The following is a 26,027-nucleotide window of genomic DNA, read 5'->3' as shown; positions in this document are numbered from 1 at the left end:
TTATTGCTCAAACAATTTAATGTTCCCTGGCTATCATAAACCAGGAATATATATATATTCATCATATATTAAACTCATTTCAGAAATGTTTTTCTATACATCAACTGTTTTTAGTTAAGCTCAATTAAGTGATGATGACGCAAACATTCAACCACATACACTCATTTACAAACATAAGTCCGTACATAAGCGAATAAAAATATACCAACAATGAAATTAATGAAAAAATACAAAAACAAACAACATTTGGTTAACTTAAAGATATAAATCATAATAATCCATTATTTTCTGTGCAAAACGTGGGAGACATTTTGAAAGGCAAACTGGATCCAGATACATCAGAGACTGAATTTGTGCTGGTGTTAAAGTTCACATGAATCACCAGAAAAACAAAACAACCCAAACAATCATCAGCTCTTGGATTTACGTTTACAATAACACCCATTTGGAAGAAACCAAGAACGTTACGTGACTTTATCTGACCGAATACATAACGAAAGAGTCAACTAAATAAACAGAGAGGTGAACTATATTTCTAATACGATTAATACTCATGTATGTGGTTTATATTTCCCAAACATTTTGTTTCAGTGTCTAATTGAAAATATGACACATAGCAGCATGTAAAGAGTGTTTTTCAGCGTATTTTCTATAGGGGGCGTCGTTACTCCACTGACAGGAAAATTGTGATTATTGTATTTAAAAATGAAGGCTATTACAAACAATATTATGAAGTTTATGAGCAAATCTCACCAAACATGAAAAAAATCTGGATCATATCACTGAAAAATAGATTTGTACTATAGTGCATTATTTATGTGCAGTAGTTGTTAATGTACTGCCATTCATTTATGCTGGTTTTAATACATTTTTTACAGTCCTTGTAACACAATAAAAACGTATTGCACTGACGAATGACAATCACTATTGTGTGTTACTAAACAAACTGCTTTCAGTTACATTTAAGTTTTTAAAATAAAAAAATGCATAAATGTAAAAACGTTTGGTAATGATTGTATTCATGAAATTCCTGAGGGGAAGATTTTGTGCTTAACTATCATGTAAACAATGTCGCAATGCAAAACTTAATAAACTTTATGGCATTATTTTCGTATAAATCGAGTAATATAATTTTGTGATTTTGAGATGAAAATGACCCAGACATTATTTCATGAGATTTACTCGTTCTCGCTTCACAAAAAAACTATTTCTGCTCTAAACAGCACATTTTTGTTCCCTTTTTGTATTACAGGTATCTTTAACCCTAAATTTGATGACACCACTTATACTCCCTCTGGTCCATTTCATTTAGTTCATGTCTCCGTTTATATATCACCAAAGTAAAGAAAGATTCAGTACATACATACATAATCGAACAATTGCACAAAACAGATAAAAGTTTAAGCAAATTGCAAATGAAAGCACAGATTTCATAGACATGCATTTTTAAAATGCACCGTTGTCTCCCACTGGCTCCCGAATCAACACTTTATACAATCTACAGTAGATCTACCGCTTTCAACAAAACAAATACAAGTCAATACTGCACCAGCAACTTCTGCTGTATTTCTTTTTTATCAGTTTCTCTTCCACACGAGTGGGAATTTAAAGGGATAGTTCACACAAAAATGAAAATTCGGTCATCATTTACTCACTATAACGTTTGTTACAAACCTAAATGTAAGATATTTTAGGAATATTTCAATTAGAGGCCACATTGACTTCCATAGTAGGAATAAGGAATACTATGGAAGTAAATGGGGCTTTTGATCAGTTTGGTTTCAAACATTCCTCAGAATATCTTCTAAATTTATACAGGTTTATAACAACATGACCGAATTTTCATTTTTGGATGAACTATCCCTTTAACGTAATGTGATTTGAAACGAAGTGGTACGTGTTACAAAACAAACAGGTTTGGGAGATGGGAAGAGATCTAAGATCTCTTTTCTCCCTCTGGTTACAGTATTAAAAATGAAATGAGGGCAGATGTTATATATAAAAGTGCTTAAACGAAAACTAAATGACTAGGAATGTATTTGGATTAACACACAAGGCCTGGTACATACAGCAAATTAAGATTTTGTGTGTCGAAGGCCTAGGTAGTGAAATACACCTTATAGTCCCAACATGAACCCAGACTAAACACAGAATTTAGTTGCGCAATAATGTACACAAGCATCGTGTCTGTCGTATCTATAAGCACATAGTGCCTGCATAACGGCCACTTTCTATAAAGTCAGCTGTTGCGTATGGCGAAATAAGCAGTGTTTGTTTACTAAGCTGACTTGAACATATCCACGGCCATAATTCACCCCGAAATCAAAGAAATACAAAAGCGTACTTTTCTTAAAGTCTTATAGAAAGTCTGTATCAAGTTAGGGCCGATTCGAATTACTGTAATGTAAAACTATTTAAATAATAAACTAATATTTGTTTCACAGTCTTCATTTATGCTAAACAACACTGTATTAAAGCAATGGTCATTTAATGTGAATCTCTAACACTAAGAGCAACAGAAATACTGTAAAAGTTACAGTAATGAAAATTTAAACAAAAAGTGCTTATTTATAATGAAAATAACGCAAAAAATATATATTTTTTGGTATGTGGGGTGAAATGTGACCTGGCTGTGTTTTTGTGAAACTCGATCCGCCTGAGCTTGTCCTCTACGGCAGTCCAAAACTAACCGGTTTTTAATATTTCCTAATCAGAGGGAAGAGTTGTTGATTGTAGTCATGTACAGTTAACTACGTAGTTAACTTACAAAGTGACTTTTAGTTTTCTTCACCGGAAACGTTGAAGCAACTGCGTCAATAAACCATGATACCCGAAAGAAGGCGATTTTCTCCACCGATGGATAATGCTTGACGATGCAGGTGGTGTAATCCGTCGCGTGCGAGATGAAAATCTATGATTTCGAGGGCGGTTAGGATTGACTGTCTTGGCATTTGGTTTCGCCGGAATGGCCGTCTTGACTTTGACACGGCGGCTTCTGTTTTTTCCACTGGCAGATGGCGTTCGAGTAACCCACGATGACTTTGTCCATCCAGGTGAGGGGCTGAGGAAACAGCACGGCACCCTCGAAGAAACCCAGGTGCCCGCCGTGCAGTGTCAGGGCGAAGATGACGTTTTCTTTTTTTTCTAGATGAGAAAAAAAAAAAAAAGAGATACACATTTAGAAATTAAACATAAGTAATGATTGGTGGACTTTACGAGGTGGCCAATGCGTAATTTACGTTTTTTACAAGGTGGCCAATTCGTAATTTACGTATTTTACGAGGTGGCCAATTCGTAATTTACGTAATTTACGTATTTTACGAGGTGGCCAATGCGTAACTTACAAGGTTGTTAATTCGTAATTTTTACGAGGTGGTCAATTCGTAATTTACGTATTTTACAAGGTGGCCAATTCGTGATTTACGTATTTTACGAGGTGGCCAATGCGTAATTTACGTATTTTTACGAGGTGGCCAATTCATAATTTACGTATTTTACGAGGTGGCCAATTCGTAATTTCGTATTTTACGAGGTGGCCACCAATTCGTAATTTACGTATTTTACAAGGTGGCCAATTCGTAATTTACAAGGTCATCAATTCGTAATTTTTACGAGGTGGTCAATTCGTGATTTACTTATTTTACAAGGTGGCCAATTCGTGATTTACGTATTTTACAAGGTGGCCAATTCGTAATTTACATATTTTACGAGGTGGCCAATTCGTAATTTACGTATTTTACGAGGTAGCCAATTCGTAATTTACATATTTTACAAGGTGGCCAATTCGTAATGTACATATTTTACGAGGTGGCCAATTCGTAATTTACATATTTTACGAGGTGGCCAATTCGTAATTTACGTATTTTACGAGGTGGCTAATTCGTAATTTACGTATTTTAAGGTGGCTAATTCGTACGACCACATTTGTAAGTTTTTGTACGATTTTTTCCAGCCCTGTGACTTTGTGGTTAGGGGCGGGGTTTCATTAGTTTTTTATAACAATCATACGTTTTACCACGATTCACTTTATGCCGAATTAGCCAACTGAGAGTTCCTGTGAGATCAGGTTGGTTTTACATTTGTCTTTCCTTCTTGAAATGTTCTGGGAACCAAGTCTGAAACCACTGCACTAGATGGCTAATACATATATAGACTAGATCTATCTTATCATGTTGTTTGTATTTCTTATCGAAATTTATAAAATGATATTTCAGAAATCACCTGCGAGTGTGCGAGGAATGGTGAGCAAGGAATCATGGACGAGAGGATCATCAGCAGAGTTCACCAGCAACAGAGGCACATTTATCTGTACAAAACACAAAAAACAACAACCGGTCAGAGCTCTGTCATAACACTTAAAACGTCCTTTAGAACTAAATACAGGAGACGCTTACTATTTTACTCACATTATGAATGAAATGGACACAGCTTTCCTTCTCATAGTATTCCTTCAGAGTGTTGTGTCCATGGAATTTTCTAGAAAACACAAACTGACATTTTGCTACGCATGCAATATGCTAGCTACTAACAAGCGATAATTTAAAACTATTATAATAAAAACTTTTATGATAAAACTATTCAGTTATATAACGAATAAAATGTTTGCCTGTTTTTGGGCAATGGCTATCAATACAATTTAATTAATGTTTTAATTTAATAATAATAATAAACGCTATTTTCTAGATAAGTAAATGCTACGTTTTTTTTTACACACAAAACATGAACACATATTATATTGCACAGTGTAAACACAATTAATGCTTCAAAAATGGGACCTTTAACTTTGTGTCATGCTAATTTTTTATTGAGTTAAATATTTTTAACTTGCGCGTTTTTGGGGCAATCGCACCGCCAAAGTTTTATCATTTGCATTGCCCCTCGCAAGTTTGCATCTATTCCCTTTTTTGCATTTACTTTGTATGTAATCTACTCGCGCAAATTGTTGAATTTACGTTTGGTGTGTACGTCCCAAAAAAAAGATTATGTTAGGGGGTCGTCAACAAGTCGGAATTGAGCATCAAGATTTGCAGTGTAAATCTAGCCTAATGCTGCGTTCACACCAGCCGCGTAGAGTCGTCAAGAGCGAGTGATTTCAATGTAAAGTCAATGTGAAGACGCGTTGACGCCCGTCTGGAGGTCTCGCGGCGCGAATGAGGCATTTAGCGCGGCGCGGTAGACGCGATCCTCCTCATTCGCGCGAATGCCACGAATTGAACATTGCCGCGGGGATACATGCGAGTTGAACATTTTTAACTTTGGCAGAAAAACACGTCGCGTTAACCAATCAGGAGTTTGTTCTAGTAGTGACGTGATTACAGGAAGCGAGCAGAGTCGCAGAAGCACCTCCCATTACGTGAATTTCCACGTGAATGTCTCGATGACTAGAATTTCACACGCAGCTTTCATGCGCGAATGACGCGAGTAAACTCAAAATGTTCAAGCGGCAAACTAGACGCGGTAGACGCGAATTTGACGCCTCAAAAGCGGCTGGTGTGAATCCACAGTTAGAAGTCATCAGCCAAAAGCTGTCAAAAAAATGTTTTAAGGCAAGATTTAAAAGTGGCAAATGACCGCACTTGCCGAAACTAAAGAATTCCATCATTTAGGAGCTAGTGAAGAAAAGACAGTGTCTATCATATGTCTTAATCAAGTGATTATTATTATTAAACTTAATATTGTGCAATTATAAAGTTTAGGTACTGTTTCTTTCACAAAATCTAACTTAAAGCTGCAATCCTTAACCTTTTTGAATAAAAACGAACCTCCTTACCCTTGCCTGATTTACAACGGAAGGCTAATAATAATGTTTTGCAATTTGATCGACCGGGTCTGTTTTTGCGGGAATAACAAGCTTTCTACTTTACATCTTTGCGTCACATCCATAAACAGAGGACCCAGCTACTATATCACATATGTGAGGCTGCAGATGGTGAAGAGTTCGTTGTTTGTTTAACAGTTGCTTAGAATTTACACTTGTCATCTAGACGTCAGCGTTTTATCTGTTTTAAGCAATGTTCGTCAGAGGAACATCATGTAAACATGTCAATTTATTTTCATATTTACCTTCTGGGGAATCATCTATTAAAAAAACATTAACAGCTCTGCGGAGAGTCTCCAGTTAAAAAGGGAACACAACAGAGCTTGTTTACACAGCAACATGATTTATGTTGAAACATTCAAGTTTTCATTTAGTCAGAGCAAATGCGTCAGATATAGACGGTTTCAGTAGTAACAACATAAACAAACAGCTTTCGTGAAACAAACATAACTTTTGGTAAAATCCAAATAAATCAATAACAACAAAGTCCTATTAGAGATTTTTTTTCTGATAACAAGCGAAATAACAAGAAGTAGATTACAGTAGTTCAAATCATAGCTTAAGCGTATCAAAAACGTCACTGAGCTAACGTTACTGTGTAGTCTACTATATAATGTATACAATGTTAATTACAGATCGGCTGCGAACCTATCGACGAGGTATTTGTTCCAGAGTTTAGTTTAGCCACTAGCCAGACTGTTAAACAAACAGAAACCGGAAGTTAAATTCCGTCCAGACGCGTAACCGTGACAACGCACTTGCGTCGGATGAAACCGTCTATATTACTTCTTCAGATTACATGTTTTCGAATATATGACTTTCAGGATGTACTTGTCATGTGAATGTGTAGATTAGAGACATCAGATTCATCCAAGCAGAGTAGCGCGCCGAAGGAAAATTTCAAGAAAACTACTCCACAAATAACTGCAATTTTATGTTTCAAACAGAGATGGCGATATGGAGGCAAAAGTTACGCATTGCAACTTTAAGTGGTTCTTAGCAAAAAATTCAATGATAATGGCTGCCTACATTAAAGGGGACATATCATGAAAATCTGACTTTTTCCATGTTTAAGTGCTATAATTGGGTCCCCAGTGCTTCTATCAACCTAGAAAATTGGAAAAAGATCAATCCAGTAACTTAGTTTTGGTAAACCATTCTCTGCAAGCATGTGAAAAAATAGCTCATTGAAATTTGGCTCCCCTTGTTACATCAGAAAGGGGATAATAACACCCCTTAATCTGCACTATTCAACCATAACACTGTCATTTAGTGCAGAGATCACCTCATTTGCATTTAAAAGGCTCACACCTACAAAGTGGTGATTGTAACATGCTGTAATACATTATCTGTGGGGTATTTTGAGCTAGAACATTTATTTGACACCTTTAAAAAAGTATTGTGAAATGTCCCCTTTAAAATTAGGGTTGCTTGAATTGATCAATTTACAACTAGGGAGTCCTCAAAAATGTATATGTATGATGAGGCACGACAACAGCAGTACATACAAATCCTTAAAAAAACTTTCCTAAAATGAGGCTTAAATCTAGGTGTGTGAAATTCCTTGGCGCCTTTCATTTACATTTACATCCTGGCCAAACTTGCCCATTGGCCTACTAATCATCCCTCATACTAATTGGTGATATCACTCGGTCTCCTCTCCACTAATAAGCTGGTGTGTGGTGGGCGTTCTGGCGCAATATGGCTGCCGTGGCATCATCCAGGTGGATGCTGCACATTGGTGGTGGTTGAGGAGATTCCCCCGTTCATATGTAAAGCGCTTTGAGTACTGAGAAACGCGCTATATAAAATGTAAGGTATTATTATTATTTATTAATTGCGTTCAACGGTCAACCTTTAACTCTTTCCCCGCCATTGACAAGAGAAGAGAAAATGCCAAAAAGAGTTTTTACGGCAATCCATATTTTCGCTATTATCCAGTAGGTGGCGCCCTTACCCAACTTATAAAACACGGAAACATCCACTGATCCAAAAACAATAAAAACTCATTCTGAATTTGATCTCTAACTAGGGCTGTAACGATTAACCGTGCAAATGGGCGTTTTCTCAATGAATGAATTTGAATGAATTACGGTGAAATCTCGACTAGGGTTGTAACGGTATACCTGTATGGCGGTGTACCTTGATATTAACTTTTACGATTATCATACCATAAACATTTGCTTATACACGGTTTTGGAAAAAAATAAAGCAGATCTCACGTGCGCTACTACGCACATGCAACTTCATTCGGCGTGACAGCTAGAAATGTAAAAAGACTACAATTTCTATCCTCTATACCCTACCAGAAAAAAAGTTAAAATCTACAGTATGGGAATACTTTGGGTATATGAAAAACAAACACGGGGTTGTCCTTGAAGATGGATATCCAGTTTGCAAATGTGGACGAAGAGTGGCTGCAAAAAGAGGCACTAAAGCCCATTTAAGTGATTTATATATTACAGATCAATTTAAGTTGATTATACTAATGCCATTTAATAAAAACTATACATTTCACTCACTATATGATGATGTGAACACATGAATATTTCCAGAGCAGCTCTGAGAGCATTTAATGAGTATTTTATCATTTTATTTAAAAGAATAAAATTAAAAGAATCAAAAATTGTTAAGAATCAAAGTTTACTTTTTTCGAAAGTGTATTTTTCCCCCAAAAAGTTTAACGTAATAAACCATGTGTTTAACCCAAAACCCCTATCTGTTTTTTTAATAATTTAAGGGTCTTGATAATAATAATAATAATAATAATAATAAGTGTTTAATACCGGCAAACCGCGAAACCGTGATAGTTTCTGAGACGATGATCATACCGTGGAAAATCATACCGTTACAACCCTAATCTCGACACATCTCAAAGCCAGAGGGCGCTCTCGTGCAGAAACTCCATTTGTGCCAAAGAAGAAGTAGCATTACAAACGCTATTCCAGGAAATGTCTACAGGAATATTTATATTGCTGTTCTTCAAACTGTTTCAGGTATTTTTATGATAATAAAAATATTTTGAATGATTTTGTTTAACAAGTTTCGCTTTTTTAAATGCACGTTATAAATGACTTGGACTCATAATGATTTTAGATTGATCACAGCCTTGCGATTCAGAATCGATTTCAGACAGGCATTTTTAATGGGACACGTGATTAATCGTTACATACCTATCTCTAACAAAAGTCTTATTTTATTAGTAGTAGCATTAGAAACGCTATTCCGAGAAATGTCTAGAGGAATATTTATATCGCTGTTCTTTAAAATAGTTTCAGGTATTTTCATGATGATAAACAATATTTTGAAGGACTTTGTCTAACAAGTTTCGCTTTTTTTAATGCACATTATAAACGACTTTGGCTCATAATGATTTTAGATCACAGCCTTGCGATTCAGAATCGATTTCAGACAGGCAATTTTAATGGGACACGTGATTAATTGTTACATCCCTATCTCTAACAAAAGTCTTTTTTATTAGTAGTAGCATTAGAAACGCTATTCCGAGAAATGTCTACAGGAACATTTATATCGCTGTTTTTCAAAATTGTTTCAGGTATTTTCATGATAAAAAACAATATTTTGAATGACTTTGTTTAACAAGTTTCGCTTTTTTTAATGCACGTTATAAACGACTCAGACTCATAATGATTTTAGATTGATCACAGCCTTGCGATTCAGAATCGATTTCAGACAGGCATTTTTAATCGGACACGCGATTAATCGTTACATACCTATCTCTAACAAAAGTCTTTTTTTTTATTAGTAGTAGCATTAGAAACGCTATTCCGAGAAATGTCTATAGGAATGTTTATATCGCTGTTCTTCAAAATTCTTTCAGGTATTTTCATGATAATAAACAGTATTTTGAATGACTTTGTTTTACAAGTTTAGCTTTTTTTAATGCACGTAACGTTATAAACAACTCCGACTCATAATGATTTTAGATTGATCACAGCCTTGCGATTCAGAATCGATTTCAGACACGTGATTAATCGTTACATCCCTATCTCTAACAAAAGTCTTATTTTAAATTTTTAATTTTAAAGGAACAGTATGTAAGAAATTTATATCAATTAATTATAAAATGGCCCTGATATGTCACTAGACATTAAGAAATCACTTTCATTATAAATACTTATATCACTGACAACAGTGGTCCGGCCAGGATATTGTCATTTAAAAAGTGGAGTTGCAGCCCTCAACTGATGTTTATGTTGTCATGTTGTGTATTGGCCACCAGTTGTGTGATTGCAGTACCAGTTTTAGCCACAAGTTTTGTGATTGCAATACCAGTTTTGGCCACAATCCTACATACTGTTCCTTTAAATAAACTTACCCAAATTTGAGAGGTGATAAAAGAGAATAAATGAAGATAGGATAAAATGTTTTTATTTACTTGAAAGAAGCGGATTTATTCTTTTATTTAATATTGTATGTTTTAAATACAATACAGCATTAAACTTCTGTGAAAATCTTTTTTTTTAAAGATGGTGGGGAAAGAGTTAAACATAAAAATGTGTTTATACGTCTCTTTCACAACACACCAAAATAATTAAATATAGACAAGTAAAGACATGTGGCAGCAATTTTCCTCCTCTCACCTCATGATGTTGTCGTCGATCTGCATGAGGGATGTGGCAGTGTAGAGTCGACTCAAATCTGCATCAACCATTTTAGTGGAGCCGAGCCCGAACAATGTGCCCCTGTTAATAGGAAAGAAAACAACCTTTTTGACTGTGGTCGTACAACATCCTGGAGGACTAGATTTGTGTTCTCTTACCACTCGGAAGGAGGTTAATTTATCTTGTTTGTGTCATCAAGTTAAGTTATTCTGATGTCTCCTAATGAGTCGATTGCAAAAGAAAATGTGAGCTCAGAACAGTTCTCATAACATCTCTACCCATGGGATCGTATCATATCGGACCGCTCGACAGCGCACACAATGCCCGTAAGGTTTGAGATGCTTGATGAGGTCAACATTACCTGTGGGTCAGAATGATCTTCTTCATGTTGTCGGCCATCAGGAAGTTATAGAAACGCCGACACTGGTCCCACTGCAGAAACGTCTCCTGAGCCCTAAAACATCAACACATGAGACACGACGACCGATCAGTGATATTTTACTTACAAGCAATAACGCTTATTAAGAAAAAATACAAGAGGATCACAAACAGCAGCAGACGTGCAACCCAGTACAATGATTTCACATCATATTAATATATAAAGACTAAGAAATTTCCTAAAAATGTGTCATGTATTACCAAAAACAGGAAAATCTCAACTTTCACATTGTATGCAATAGTGATGCGCAGGTTGGGGGTTTATCCAGGTCAAGGCTTTTATGAAATTATTTGGCCCGCCCCGCAGCACTGCATCTATTTTTACAACTGGCCCGCGCCCTGCAACCATTAAATAGACATACTAGGCATTGTAAATGAAAACAGGCTTTATTTCAGCCTAAAAGTGCTTGGAAACAGCCATTAGATTAAATCGTCCCGTAAACTGACAACAACATACGCTTATGAACCATAGAAACCAGCATTAGAGCCCGACCGATATGCGTTTTTTCGGGCCGATGCCGATACAGATATTAGAAAGTAAAAAAAGACCGATAACGATATATCGGCCGATATTCTTTATGTGTATATTATAGTTCAGTATGTACTACAGTATATTATACTACAGTACTGTACATAGAATACACTATATACTTTAACATAATATACTGTATATGAATAAATACAATGCAATGATCACTCACAAATGTGGTGATCACTCACAAATGTGGTGATCCAACACTTATATTGATGTGACAAAGATATGTACTATAGGCAAGAAGTTAACAATAAACTTTATTATCCAAAATTAGTTGGATATCAGTGCACTAAACAGTAAACTTGACTTATTATACATAACTTTAAAACACAAAGAGAACAAAAGACATAAAACTTGCATCATTTGCAGTTTTGACAAGAATAACGTTATAAAGAGAAACTTATGAAGTAAGTCATTGATTAATTTTGGCTTTACAGTAAGTTGTGTACTTCACAAATTAGTTAGCCACTCACAGTTACGAAGACAATGCTTGACGGAGCACATACTAATGTACGCTATGTTTAATGTTGTGCACAACGTTTTTATAACACAAACCCAGGGTTCCGTGCAAACTTTAGACTTTTATAAAACTAAAGCGTCTTCGCTCCGCCTCTTTTATTTAGCAAGGGTGTAGAGTTGCGCGAGCTTTTTGAATCAATTGCTCTGAAATTAGCATGTTACCTAACAACACAAGCAGCAGTAATCTCATATAGTGTTATATAAGTGCACGGCTGCGCGTAGTTTAAACGTGTCATTTCTCCGTCTCGCGTCATTTCTCCCGCTTGCGTTTTAACTCGCAAGTCGACAAAGAGACGGATTAAAAACACCAAATGTAAGCGGGAATGCGTCTCTCTTGTCCATTTATAATCCAATCGACCAAAGCGCGTCTTAATACCAGGTGTAAAAATGTTGTGAAGAAGACACTGCGTGACTGCAGCCACCTGAACTGAGAGACTGACTGACTGAAGTGAAGGGGGTGGGGGATTGGCTGGTGTCACTACAGTGAGTGATCTGGGTCGCCATTAGCAACCAGTATGGCGCACTCTGCTGGACAAACAAGTACTTACATCTTTCAAATGCATTTAATGTGTTCTGTAACAAACGTTTATATCGGCGCATATCTGCGGCTTATACGCCGATACAGATATATCTGCGACATGCTCATATCGGCCGATAAAATCGGCAAAACGATAAATCGGTCGGGCTCTAACCAGCATGGTCATATTAATAACAAGATAGGATAATGATAAACATTTTCAACATTACAAAGCAGCGTTTGTATTATCTATACACAAATTCCCGACCTTAATTTCTGACATTCAGTTTGGAGTTCAGGTTTGTCTTGACCAGGACCACACCCCTAAATGCATTGAAGCAACTGCCATGTGATTGGTTGATTAGATAATTGCATTAATGAGAAATTGAAAAGATGTTCCTAATAATCCTTTAGATGAGTGTATATTACCAAATACTTCATATGGGCTATAGGGAATTGCATGCAACAAATTTTTATTTTTTTATTTTTCTTAATGACCCGCCCCAGAAATAAAGCGACAATTTCTTTACCGCACCAACGTGACGACCCACGCATCACTAGTATGCGACGCATAGACAGTCAAATTATGGTTTAATTGTGCTGCAGCGTTATTAAGAGCACAATTATTTTTTATTATTATAATTGTGTCTGACCACTTTTTACCAGTGATACAAATTAAATTTGTCATTAAAATGTCATTAAATGTTAACACTCTGTCAAATAGTTTTATAATAGCATCATAAATATTTTTCTTGACCTCAACTACAGTGGTACAAATTAAATTAATCATTAAAGGCATGATTTTTGAAAAACGCTTTGGAAAAGGGAGTCGGGCCGACTACCAAAACACACTTGTAGCCAATCAGCAGTAATGGGCGTGTCCACTAACTGATATCGTTAACCTGTGTTTGCGTATGTGTGGCGCGGGTCTATCAAAAGAAGGTCCAGATTCTATTGGGATAGGGGCGTGTTTGTTTAGGTGATTTCAAATGTCAACATTGTCTTTCAGAGATCATGCGCCCCGCCTTTAAAATGTTATTAAGTCTTATAATAGCATCACAAATATTTTTCTTGACCTGATGGGTGGTGATGATTATTCCTGAACTAGCAAAGTAAACTGTGGGAAGGTCTGTCAAAGCCTGTGCTGTTATTTGCGTGGGAGATCAGAGTAAAATTGTAACTGCAATGTGATTACAAAAATGTAGGATATGCCCCCCTTTCCTATCAATTCCAACTAAATGCAAAAGGTCCATTAAAGGGGTCTTAAAATAATAATCTGCCAGATAATCGGAGCTGAAGCAGATTAACAAAGGCTTTAGAGTCAGTAATCCTGTCTGAACGGAGAGAGATATTGTTTGGCAACACATTTGGACCATTGCCAAATCTGCTGACACATAATAAAACATCGAGCGCAGACAGCCGGGATCACAGCTGAGGTGTGGCTTTTATGAAGTCCAAACATTCCCATGCTGTGACACGACTGTCAGGTGCTTGCTATCATGATGCGTGTCATGTGCGTTTGTTAAGGGTGTCGCTATGACTCTCATGTCATCATTTTAATCTTTACAGCTGGTGTGTGAATTGTACTACATGACGTTGTCTGTAAAGCGGCTTTGCAACAATGCACAGTTGTGAAAAGTTTTAATAAAGGTCAAATAATTGTAACAAAGTAATTATTTGTTAATAAGAGCGTCTCACCTCAGCGCGCTGTATCCCTGACATACACTGACACAGCACAGGACTCGCTCCTGATTGGCGCTGTTCTCTCCCAAAAACTTGCACACGATGTTTCCACCCAGACTGAAGCCCACGACTATAAGTTTGGTTTGGGGGTGTGTCTTCTTTATGAAGCCCACCATTGCTGCAAACTCCCATGTACAGCCTATAAAAGAAACAATTGATTCATATTATATACAACTACTAACTGTATATAATGCTGTTGGACTCCACAACTACATAAGTTGGTTATTATAAAACATGTGGTTTTGATTACGAATTCTTTTTGGATCTGTTTAAAAATAATTAAAAGGCATCCACTTTTTTTGTACATCAATTAAATCCATTACATAAATTCACAAACTATTTACAAAGCAGTTACATCATAAAAATTTAGGCTTAGAGGGATAGTTCACCCCAAAATGAAAATAATATCCTGATATACCTCCGTTCATGTTCAGAACACAGTTTAGTTCGAGAGCTTGTTGACCCTTCATTGAAAATCTACGTACGGTATACTGTCCAGTAATAAAAACATCATTAAAGTAGTCCATGTGACATCAGTGGGTCAGTTAGAAGCATCGAAAATACATTTTGGTCCAAAAATAACAAAAAATATGACTTTATTCAGCATTGTCTTCTCTTCTGCGTCTGTTGTGAAACGCATGCGCGAGACTAAAGTCACGTGAATGCAGTGACGCGGATGACGTGTTATCCTCAGACATGTTTGCAAAGTTTTTTTTTCAAACTTACAGCGTCCATCTCCCTCAGACTGTAAACGAAGCCCGGGCGCACAAAAAAAACAGCTGGGTGCGCACCAGATAACACGTCAGTCGTGTCACTGCAGTCACGTGACAGACTTAGAAGCGAAGACAATGCTGAATAAAGTCATAATTTATTTTATTTTTGGACCAAAATGTATTTTCGATGCTTCAACACATTCTAACTAACCCACTGATGTCACATGGACTACTTTGATGATGCTTTTATTACCTTTTAGTATACTGTACGTAGATTTATTGGACTAAATCTAAACATCTGGAGGTCTTCAAGGTTTGGAACGACATGAAGGTGAGTCATTAATGACATTATTTTCATTTTGGGGTGACCTATCCCTTTAAGGCTAAAGTATGTTAAATTTCTTTGCGTACACAAGGGTCCATGTACAGTGCGTGTGTTGCAATTTTCTTCGTCCGAAGGGTGCGCGCACCGCCAAATTTTGAAAACCCCGCCTACATTGTAATCTTGCATAATGGTTGCGCATGCACATACAGTAGAACGTAGTTTATAGCCCAGGAGATGTGTTACATTTTGTCATAATGCGCATGCATCGAACGGCTGCGTACACAAACAAGTCAAATAAACGATGCTTTGCAAGGCTATGTGTTCGACCTTCCGCGTATGTTCGCATATACATAAAAATACTCCGGACTTTACACCTTAAACTAAGTTTTAGCCTTCAAAAGGATATAATAAAAGAACTTGGTATCCACAAACAATCTACAGTTTTGCAAACAGATCAGTTGTTGACAAAGTACAACCCCATTTGTTCGTGAATGTCAGGTCGAGTGATTTCCATGTCAATGACTATATTTACCTAAGCGATGTACAGAAAATTACTTTGCAAATAACTTACTGTTTTATTTGAATATAATCACGACTACAAGGTGTTGCTAGGCACAGTTTTTGCTTGTTACTACATGAAATATATTAAAGGCACTAATTTTAAGTAAATCTCTCAATAAACAATGTCGTCTTATATTCGAGACTATTACGTGTCAATCAAACCGTACAGACGCAAAAATGTGGTAGTTTTGCAGTAGTTCACCTAGACTAATGCAACCCGATAAACTACTTAATGAAATATTAAAAGGCTACGTGTTTTTATACATTGTGACGGATGGCCTAAGCTAATTACTATAGGTTATGTATGAGACAGTACGGCACATACTCAATATTACCGTTCTGCAGTGATCACAGCTATTACAATATTATTTATTTGAACTGGAACACCGTACTGACCAATCACTATCCAAGTACTCTTAATTTAATTAAACAACTGATGTCAATTTCATCCACTTTGCATTGTGCCTAACAGGGATGCCTTTCCCGCCGTTAGGTCATGTGCTTGATTTAATAACGTGAAATGTGTTTATCCGATGAATTATGCTGTAAAACAATTACACACATGTGCTCCTTATTATCTAAAGCAGTGGTTCTCAAACTTTTTCAGCGTGCGGCCCCCTTTGGTACGGTGCATTTCTTCGCGGCCCCCCCCCAAAGAAAATTTATGACAAAGAACAGTTCTAAAACTTCACATTTTAATTAAACAAAACATTAAATTATACAAAGTAGTGCTGCCTTATTTTTTTTTAGGTTTAATTTCACAGAATTCATGATAAATTAATGTATTTTATAAAATGTCATATCTCGCGGCCCCCCTGGGGGCCCCGGACCCCAGTTTGAGAACCACTGATCTAGAGGTATCTCTTATATCTTCAGATGTCCCACACTGGTGTCTTACCATAGGTGAACATGCGAGGAGAGGTGAGCTCAATGTTTGGCAAGGCCCCGAGGTGATTGAGCACAGCGCACCGGTAACCCTGTTTCTGTGAATAATCCACGAACGTGCGGATGTAGTGCTTCTCACTGTGATTCCCGATACCAGGACAAATAACCATAGTGACGTCCTCTGGAAAAAACAAGCACAGAAACATTCAGGACAACTGTTGTACACGCATACAAACAAATGCAAAAGACAAATTTATGTTTGAGGCGTTACAAAAGCGTGTTGAAACATTCAAAGCAAACAAATGCAAAATACAGAATTTGCATAACGCAGTTTCATAAACTTTCCACTGCACTGACAACGAAACATTACAATTTCACAGATGCACATTCATTTAACATCATATTAAGTTTGTTATAGGTTTAAATTGTTCATTTGAATAAAGTTTTTTCATTACATATTGCATTTTCCACATTTGTTGATAAAAACTATAAATAGTGCAAGATCTTAAAGGCGTAGTTCAACCCAAATCTCACATAATCCCAAATGTCTTCAGATAATAATAATTTTATAATCGCATTACTAATTAGCATATTTGACAAGCAAGAACGAATAGGATTTTAAGTTATCAATGTGATGCCATGTTTGAATGTTTTGCTAGGTTCTCCTCGTTTACATTTCAATTTTGCTAAATAAACTTAAATGATTAATAGTTCCCCACCCTTTAAAAACACACTAAAAAAAATTTCATTCAACTTGCCATTCACATTTAATTAAGGAAAACTTTTCCATGAAACTAGTTTATGCTTGTACAACTAGAATAAGTTCATTTATAGACACACTATGCAGTTATTTTACCTTAATATAACAGCTTCAAAGTTAATTCAGTGGTAAACAAAGTCATAGTAGGGCGAATCATCCTCCTGTTGAAGCTCGAGGAGGACGCCGCTAGCAAAACCAGCAATGCAAGCTTGAGGGAACCGCCCCTGACAAATCTTGCGAGAATCACGACTTGCTTTACAGCAACGACGTCACACACGTTAGGCTTGTTCGACTTCGTGTGGCACTGCAAGAACCGACCGCCGGATGACGTGAAAGTACCGCGAGAATGATCCGAGACGACACTTTGACGTCATCCGGCTGTCGGTTCTTGCAGCGCCGCATGACAACAACTGCACGCGCGAATTTGAGACGTGAGGCTAAACGATTTAAAAGTTAAGAAAGCATGTTCGGAAGAGAGTAGGAAAAGAGAATCTGACCGCGTTAGGAACCGGACAAGAGTCCCACTCGGTCAGGTTTTTACTCGTTGACGTGAGCTAAAAGACAGCACTGGATGGGATGCTGATTTGGCGATCTTGTTGATGGACTAATAAGTAAATCTCTTATTTGTAAACTTGTTTGCGGTCTATGTTGTATGTTGTTGTGCTTGCTTGTAGTATGTCATGCGATTATCATGACAACAGTTGTCAATATCTTACATAATTATCAGGACATAAATAAGTCTAGAGGTTGTAAATAGTGTAAACATGCACAATTTGCAAACTATAATGATAAATAGCAATAATCATGTATAGTGACATTATAACGAACAATGTTATGAGATAATGCAACGTACACAATTAACTTTGTCATGGCATTTTGTAATGTTTACTTGTGATTTAGCTGCAATCATGTAAAAACATTATAAGCTAGCAAACGTGGTACTTTATTATTATATGCACTCTACACTTGGAATAAACTTCTTATTATCCTATTACCATCATCTGTAGTTAAGTAGACTATGCAGTAGCCTAATATTTGTATGAAATTGTGAAAAATTACCTGGTCATTATCTTCGGAGTACTAGAGTAGGAAATTACGACAGTTGCAAGTATTCTCCAGCGACTCTAGGGGTCGCTGTTTGACAAAAACGCGGAATTGCATAGAGCGGCTTTAAACAAATCGTTTTTTAATAAATTAAACATTTTTGGTCATAAAGACATCTTAGTTCAGTTAAGGAAAACTTTTCCACGCAATTAGTTCTGGTCTGTTCAACAAGTTGATTTAAACAAAAAATGTCTTGTTAAACCAATTGTCAGTTTCTATATCGTACTAATTAGCATAAGCACATGTTAGCAATAGCATGTTAAAAATAATAACATATGATACATAAGATGAGCATGTGAGAAAAGACTGATCTCCTGACAGGCATTAACACAGTTAGTGCTCATTGAGGGAAGTGCGTCACATCCACAACTTAACCACAAGCACCACTCTTCTTCACCATGGTAACCAAACAATTCGAAAAAAATATAACACAAACTCTACTCGATCAATAAGATAAACGAACATTAAACACTATATTTCTCCTTACCTAAAAATTCATAAAATAAAACTTAATTAAAAATGACTCCCCAACGGCAGTTGCATGCAAAGCATGCTTGGAAATACAGATCCACGACCAAGTTTGTAATAGCAACAAAAATCATTCATGTGGTCCCAGCATAAAATTATTAAGTTAATGGAATTTTTAAAAATGTAAGTGGATTGAACATGATAAAATTAGGTATTGTTTTGTATTAAAGGCGGGGTGCACGATCTCTGAAAGCCAATGTTGACTTTGAAATCAATTGGATTATTTTATTATGGATTTATGTGTTTTTAGAGCTTTGCTATATTGACACCCACAAAGTATAAGATGAAAATAACATATATTTACATAAAATTAACATATAAACATATGCAACTATTTGTGCTACACTAAAGAAAGGAAGTCACATACATCTGTAACATGAAGAGTAAATTATGAAAGAAATTTCATGTTATGGTAAACTATTCCTTTACATTTTACTGTTTTAATGTTTCAGAATCATAAAACGTATTACCAAATTTAAACTAGTATGAATCCCGTACTTTTGATGTGGAGTCGTGGACTTTAATCCGGTAGTGAGTAAAACAGCATTTCACTTTGACTTTGAAAGGTTTTCAGGAGTGCTGCTTTCACTAATCTCTCTTCTTTACCAGCGTGAGTTAGCAACTATTTAAATAGTATTTACATGAGACTTCCTCTCTGTGCTAAAACCGACTGTAATTTATCAGGTTTCACACGGAGCGTTGTGTTACCTCAGCCCAGACCAAATAAACCCGACTGCATGTCACTGACCTCCGGTCTGATGATCCGCCAGCGGTTCAAAGAGGTCGAACGTCGCCGTTGCCCCGTCCTGCATGGGCAGGTATTTGCGCAGGCCGAACGGGTGCGGAGAACTAACCCGACCCAACTTTCCATAGAGGGCTGTCTGCAGATGACCGCTTTTACCCCATAGCAGAGGAGGAATGTACCTAAAAAAATGACACAAAGGAAAACAATATACCATATTCATGTTTCATCAAATTAAATTAAAAAACAGACTGTATCTGTGTGTAGATATTTTAAGTATTATGCAAAAAATGAACTGGGTCTCTTTTTAGATCTGTATACTAACAGTTGGCATGTGACAGGCCTTGTTACTGCAGACATCATGTGACATCACAGAAAGCCCCACCCACCAGTTAGGATTTACCCAGTAACCAACTGACCCTTTGTTAAGCTTATAGGTTGCTAGGTCTGATCTCCTACATTACAACTGAATGAAAGATTTCCATATTAAAATACACCAATAATTTCCCGAAATAGTAATCAAGTCCACAGAGGACAAACCTGTCCATCATCACCCTCCTAATCTTCTTCCCCATCACACATGACATCACTCAAGCATTACACAAGACGCTTCCATAATAGAGCTTATACAGACACACCTACATAACCAGTGACTATCGGTTAACCTTAAAATCCCAAAGATGAGGAGGTTTAATCTGGTCACCATGATATTAAGGGGACAAGAGGATCAGTAGGGAGATTTGGGAGTGTACAGGAAAAACCGAAGAATAGCTAAATTTAGCAACCCAAATGTAAACACAAAGAAAGCTCTCTTAAATAAACAGCACTTCTTAGAAATGTTATCAAACGTGGTTCGCACGTAACTTATAATAGTACTGACTGGAAACGTTGACTATTTTTGATTCCTGTAAGTTAACCTGTGTTTCTCAGCTGGTTAACTGTGGTCTAACCATACAAGTTAGAAGCATGAGTCGGCAGGACTGAGTTGGAGGACACGCCTAAAAATGTTTCAAAGTCCACAGACGCAATATCTCAGGCATTCATGTCTATTATTAACGCTTGACAAAATCTTCAAACTCTTAAAAGGTGTTTGAGAAACAAGCTAATCGTGCCAATACAGCATAGACAACGTGTTGTATTTTGTCAATTGATTTCTGGTATAGATGCTGTACTAGATAATAATGATTACATAACCAGCCGGCACTCACTTTGGATTACAAAAGATACACCCACTCAAGCATGTATATGCAACACATTTACACAACAAATATTGCAATTTCTGAGGTCAATGTGTGGCGCAACTCCTAAAAGATGTTTTTCTCTGTTTAATTATACGATTAAAGTGTACGATAAAACATTAATCTATCTGTTAACAAAGATTGAAAACTAATAATGGCTTAAAAAGATGAAAATTCTGTGATAAATTATTTACCCTCACATTCGAACCAAACCTGTATAAATTTCTGTATTTCTGTACAAAACACAAATGAAGATATTTTGAAAATCAGATCTGGGGCACCATTCACTTCCATAGTATAATTTTTTCCCTACTATGGAAGTCAATGGTGCCTCAGATCTGAAAAAAAATTATTTTTTAAATATATTCCTTTATATTCAGAACAAAGACATTTATACAAGTTTGGAACAACTTGGGAGTGAGTACATGATGAAAAAAAAAAATTTTCAGTGAACCCTTTAAAAATCACGTATTTGAATTGTAATTTCCACAGTAAAATCGCGATTAATCGCATACAAAATAAACGTGATTTTTTGCATAATATATGTATATGTATATATAAATACACACACATTCATGTATGTATTTAAGAAACATTTACATGTGTTTATATATTTATTTATATTTTTAAATATTCTATATTATATATTAAAAATGTATATATAAATAAAAATGTTCTGAAATGTATATATGTATGTGTGTGTTTAAATATACATAATAATTACACACAATACAGACACATATATTAGACTAAAATGCACTTTTATTTTCTATGCGATTAATCGCGATTAATCTTTTCCCAGTACTAATTATTTTATATTTTAAGGTACTATATATATATATTTGAATATACACTAAAATGTTGAATGATGCTACCAAAATGTCACGCTTTGTTTAGGCCACAAAAATAAACAGTAGCTACGCGTTCTCCCAACAAAGATTTCTTAAAAACATCTCACCGTTATCATAAACTATGGCAGACTGCATTTGCAATAAAATCCTCTGTAAGACATGTTTTGTACCCAAATGCATTACAGGATGTTTTGCAAAATCACTCTTAAATACATCTGAAAGTGTTTCTGGAGTCTCTACGCTGATTTCAGGTCACTTTGTGATAATAATTACTCACTCTTTGGTCAGTATAGGACAGGATTTGAGTAAGAAGTGGTTCAGCGCTGTCTCCTGATAGATCAGATCTGGAGGAGCTGTGGGGCTTTTTAAGTTCAGGCACCGGACGATGACATAGAGCACCGTGGCCACTGCCGCCAGCTTCATGCCGTCAAACATCGCCGGCATCTCCGGCGCGAGCGTGTACACCTCCGAATCGTGGGAGCTCATTTTTGCTCTGAAAAAATACCAGATTTTTTTATACATATCAAACCCTAAGACTCCTAATTTAAAGATGTCTCGATTGATCAATACAAAACAGCATTTAGATAATAAAAGAAACTGAGTGACTTACTTCGTTGGGTTTCTCGATTGTAATCTCTGGTGAATTTGAGGGTATTACTGTGCGTGGATTTTAGGTTACGTTGACCTGATCGATCCTCTGAAAGAGGAAGAATAAAGATTCATATTAGTAAAGATAAGACAGATGACGCACTTTGAATATTAACAGCGACTGGAGCCGAGTCCACATTTATAACTCCATAACCATCTGCATTACTCACAAAGGCTCTTTCACTGAACATTAACTTTAAATGGTGTCCATTAACGTTCCCATTCAGAGCACAATACCAAAATGTTAGAAAAGGATTAGCCAAACCATTTAGACTTGTTAACATGTTAAAATGTAGCAGTGCTGATGATTTCATGATACAATGTTCATTTCAAAAACTCAGATATTGATTTGTTTTGTACACAAATTATATAATATTAATAAATGGTCATTATAGCTAATCAAAGAAAGGCAAATCTGGTGTATAACTTCTCAGCGACTACTCGCTGGTGCAAGAATAAACATGAAAAGTAATATTGTTACATAACAAAATACCTTTGTAAGTTAATGATCAGTAACATTTACATTTCTATCTGTAAATCATTATTAATAACATTAACCATTAATCATTAACAATATCACATATATGTTAACATATTACATATGTTATATATTTTGAAATATTATTAATCAACAATTATTAATTAATAACATTACATTTACTTATGTGTCATTTATAAATGTAAATTATAACTTGGTAAATGTAATGTTTATAAATGTTTAAATAAACATTTTGCATTACATAATACTTCAGAACTTATCAACAAATGTTAAGTCACGTGTTTTCATATATATGCTATTTTTATTAAATTACTATTTTTTTATTTATTGTTTATGTATCTATTACTCATCTGTTTAAGCATATGTGTGATATATTTCGCTATATATTTGGCTAATAGGCCAGAGGCAATATAACTGGTTTGAGTTATTATAAAGTACTTCACTTTAGCACATATAAACACGTAGTCGTGTGAAAGTGTCCTGATGTAAATATTGAAAATCAAGGCCTTCACATTTCCTTCACAAATATTAACATATCAAGTGGTTATTATAGTTATATACTGTAGATCGTACTGTAGGTCATTCTTCTCATGCAAAACAACGGAGATCAGAGATAACGCGTAACGTTTGTTCATTTACAATGATAATATGATAGACAACATGACATATAATTATAGATAGATATATGAGCATCAACCAGGAACACAACCAGAAACTGAAAATAGCATTTTGGTGTAATGTTGAACTAAAGAAACTTCATTTTGGTGGATATTTATAGATGAGGTGAAGCACTGGACGCGGCGACACCCCAATAACAAGAAGAAGAACAGCAAAACACGCATCAATCTCACAGAAGACAAACGCATCATACCTCTTTCTCCCAGAAATTGCTCCCTTTCCCGTCCTGTTTTAAATCAGACGTTTGCGTTGTCGTTCATACGCAGTTCATTTATTTTCCGCCGTCCATTTCTAGCATTTTCCTCCCTCTTCGTGTCTCTCGCTCGCAGACGGACATCAGTCGCAGCACTTCCTGATTTTGACGCGCTCATTTGCATATCCCGTTGGCTATTGGGTAAAAGAACAACAGCGTTAGCAGGCCCCGCCCAGGTTTCCAAAAAAGGCCAGCGCGTTACGAGACTGCAGTGGGGAAAGTCACGTGTAATAGCATGCATGTTGCTTCTGGCATGTAAGTGGATTAGATGCTTCTGGACTGTGTTTAATTAAGATGAGAGAAAATACTAGAATTGTATTATTGTTGGGTTTTAAATAATAATGTATCGTACATCTAAAGGTATTTAATAGATTCAGTCATATTAATTGTGCATAAATATATTTAAATATTTATTACATCAACAACAAACCATCTCCCTCTGATTATACCAAGCACTGAGTAAGATAATAAATATGAAAGATTGTGTTGTGTGACATTTCTCTTATTAAAGACCCACACACAGGTTAAACAATAAAAAAAATATAGGAAATGTTGAATAAGAATCAAATATAGTATCCTAAAGGTTTTTGAAAGTTTTTTAGCATTTGACTAATCCCGGACTTTTAGGCATAAAATTAAATATCTCGTGGGTTATCTGCATTTTGCAAATTAGTTTTTTTTTTCAAAATTTGTTTTGCTCTGCTATTGTTCGTGTTTATATTTATATTTTTTTAAGATTAAACAACAGTCACTTGTACTAAAACCTTTTTATCATGTGGCCCCCCTTGTTTACGGTGTATCCCTTCATTGAAATGACTTTACTCCCGCACGTTGTGTACGAAATCATCAGACTCAAGCCGCCTTTCCTCTGCACACGACAAAAGACAGACGATAAACCGGAAGTCATTCATTTCCTATGGAGAGTCGCAATGATTAATCCTTTCTGTTTAACTTAACACTTGAATCTATTGAAAAAAAAAAACTTTTGATTACTAAGAAGTAATACATTATTAATTTAATTTGTGTACGTTATTATTTTAATCTTGTCTTCATATGTTCTCTCCAAATAATATTGGCAATCTTTGTCATATATGCATAGCTGTTTATTGTTTCATTCATTTGCATTCATTTATTTATTCCACCACGGTAAATATATTAGAATGAAGACTCTTGCGCTGGAATGAGCTTCCCTAAACTGAAACTTTATTTCGACTGCCACTAGGGGGCGTACTCCGACTGTCGTTTCCATATGTCGTGTGAAAGGCAGCTTGATGATTTCGTACAGAACGTGCGGGAGTAAAATCGATATACACTCATATTATAATATCCGTGATGAACCGAGGCTTGATGGCAGAATCTGAAGAGATTAATTGCCAATGAACATATTTGTCCAATTTCACGTCTCTTAAAAAAACTAACAGCAAATATTATAATGTGTCTGACTGCGTTCAAGCACATAGCCTAGGCTACAAGTAAGAGTAATTTTAAATTAATTCTCCCGTTTTATTGATTCTTTATCAAATGTCTATTTCTATTTTAAGTACAGTGATGAATCCGTGTTTCCCATTATTCCAAAATCTAATCTGTCCTGACTCCTGAGCATTGAATGTAAAAAAAATTTTTGTAACAAACCTATAAGATCACGTTGTGTTTGCGCCACTGCTTTAGCATCTGTCAATCAAACAGAAAAGGAAATCCAACTTATATTATATACTTAGTGCATTTATCAAACCACATTATTTAGTTACCAACCTAGTTCGTTTATAATAATTATTAATTATAAAGAGCTGAAATAAAAGTGTTTATATGTCATTAAAAATATTTTCAAGCTCTCTATTTTTTTCTATTTTATGACTTTACATTATCAATTTTAAAGACTATCAGTTTGAGATAAATATAGAATACTAAAATCATAATTGTATAGTTTTAAATCCCAAATCATTTTCTTAAAATATTTTTTCATTAAAATCAATATTACGTCATTGTAAAAAAATCTAAGTCGTTTAAAAAGTAGCTAGCTACTTTTTGTAGTAACTAGCTATACTTT

General features: G+C 35.7%; 1 protein-coding gene across 1 annotated transcript; it reads right to left on the bottom strand.

The window, feature by feature from the left end:
• Positions 1–24,098, bottom strand: abhd2a (abhydrolase domain containing 2, acylglycerol lipase a). Its single transcript, XM_055184319.2, has 11 exons — positions 23,921–24,098; positions 22,513–22,599; positions 22,180–22,395; positions 19,820–19,995; positions 16,693–16,860; positions 14,151–14,334; positions 10,805–10,897; positions 10,423–10,524; positions 4,407–4,476; positions 4,222–4,306; positions 1–3,144 (listed from the first exon to the last, which is right to left on the bottom strand). Exons 3-11 carry the CDS (start codon positions 22,386–22,388, stop codon positions 2,930–2,932), a joined length of 1,302 nt encoding a protein of 433 aa, XP_055040294.2. The 5' UTR covers positions 22,389–22,395; positions 22,513–22,599; positions 23,921–24,098; the 3' UTR covers positions 1–2,929.
• Between the last annotated feature and the right edge of the window lie 1,929 nt (positions 24,099–26,027).

Source organism: Misgurnus anguillicaudatus, chromosome 21 (assembly GCF_027580225.2).
Source record: "Misgurnus anguillicaudatus chromosome 21, ASM2758022v2, whole genome shotgun sequence".
NCBI lineage: Eukaryota > Metazoa > Chordata > Actinopteri > Cypriniformes > Cobitidae > Misgurnus > Misgurnus anguillicaudatus.
This window is presented reverse-complemented; position numbering and strand designations above follow the sequence as displayed.

Excerpts from the sequence above, each read along its gene's own strand:
- abhd2a (XM_055184319.2), bottom strand. The coding sequence starts at position 22,388 with ATGAGCTCCCACGATTCGGAGGTGTACACGCTCGCGCCGGAGATGCCG. Across the intron at positions 19,996-22,179 it reads TGTCCTATACTGACCAAAGA|GTACATTCCTCCTCTGCTAT; the intron begins GTGAGTAATTAT and ends TCATTTTTTTAG. Across the intron at positions 14,335-16,692 it reads TCCTCGCATGTTCACCTATG|GCTGTACATGGGAGTTTGCA; the intron begins GTAAGACACCAG and ends TTTCTTTTATAG.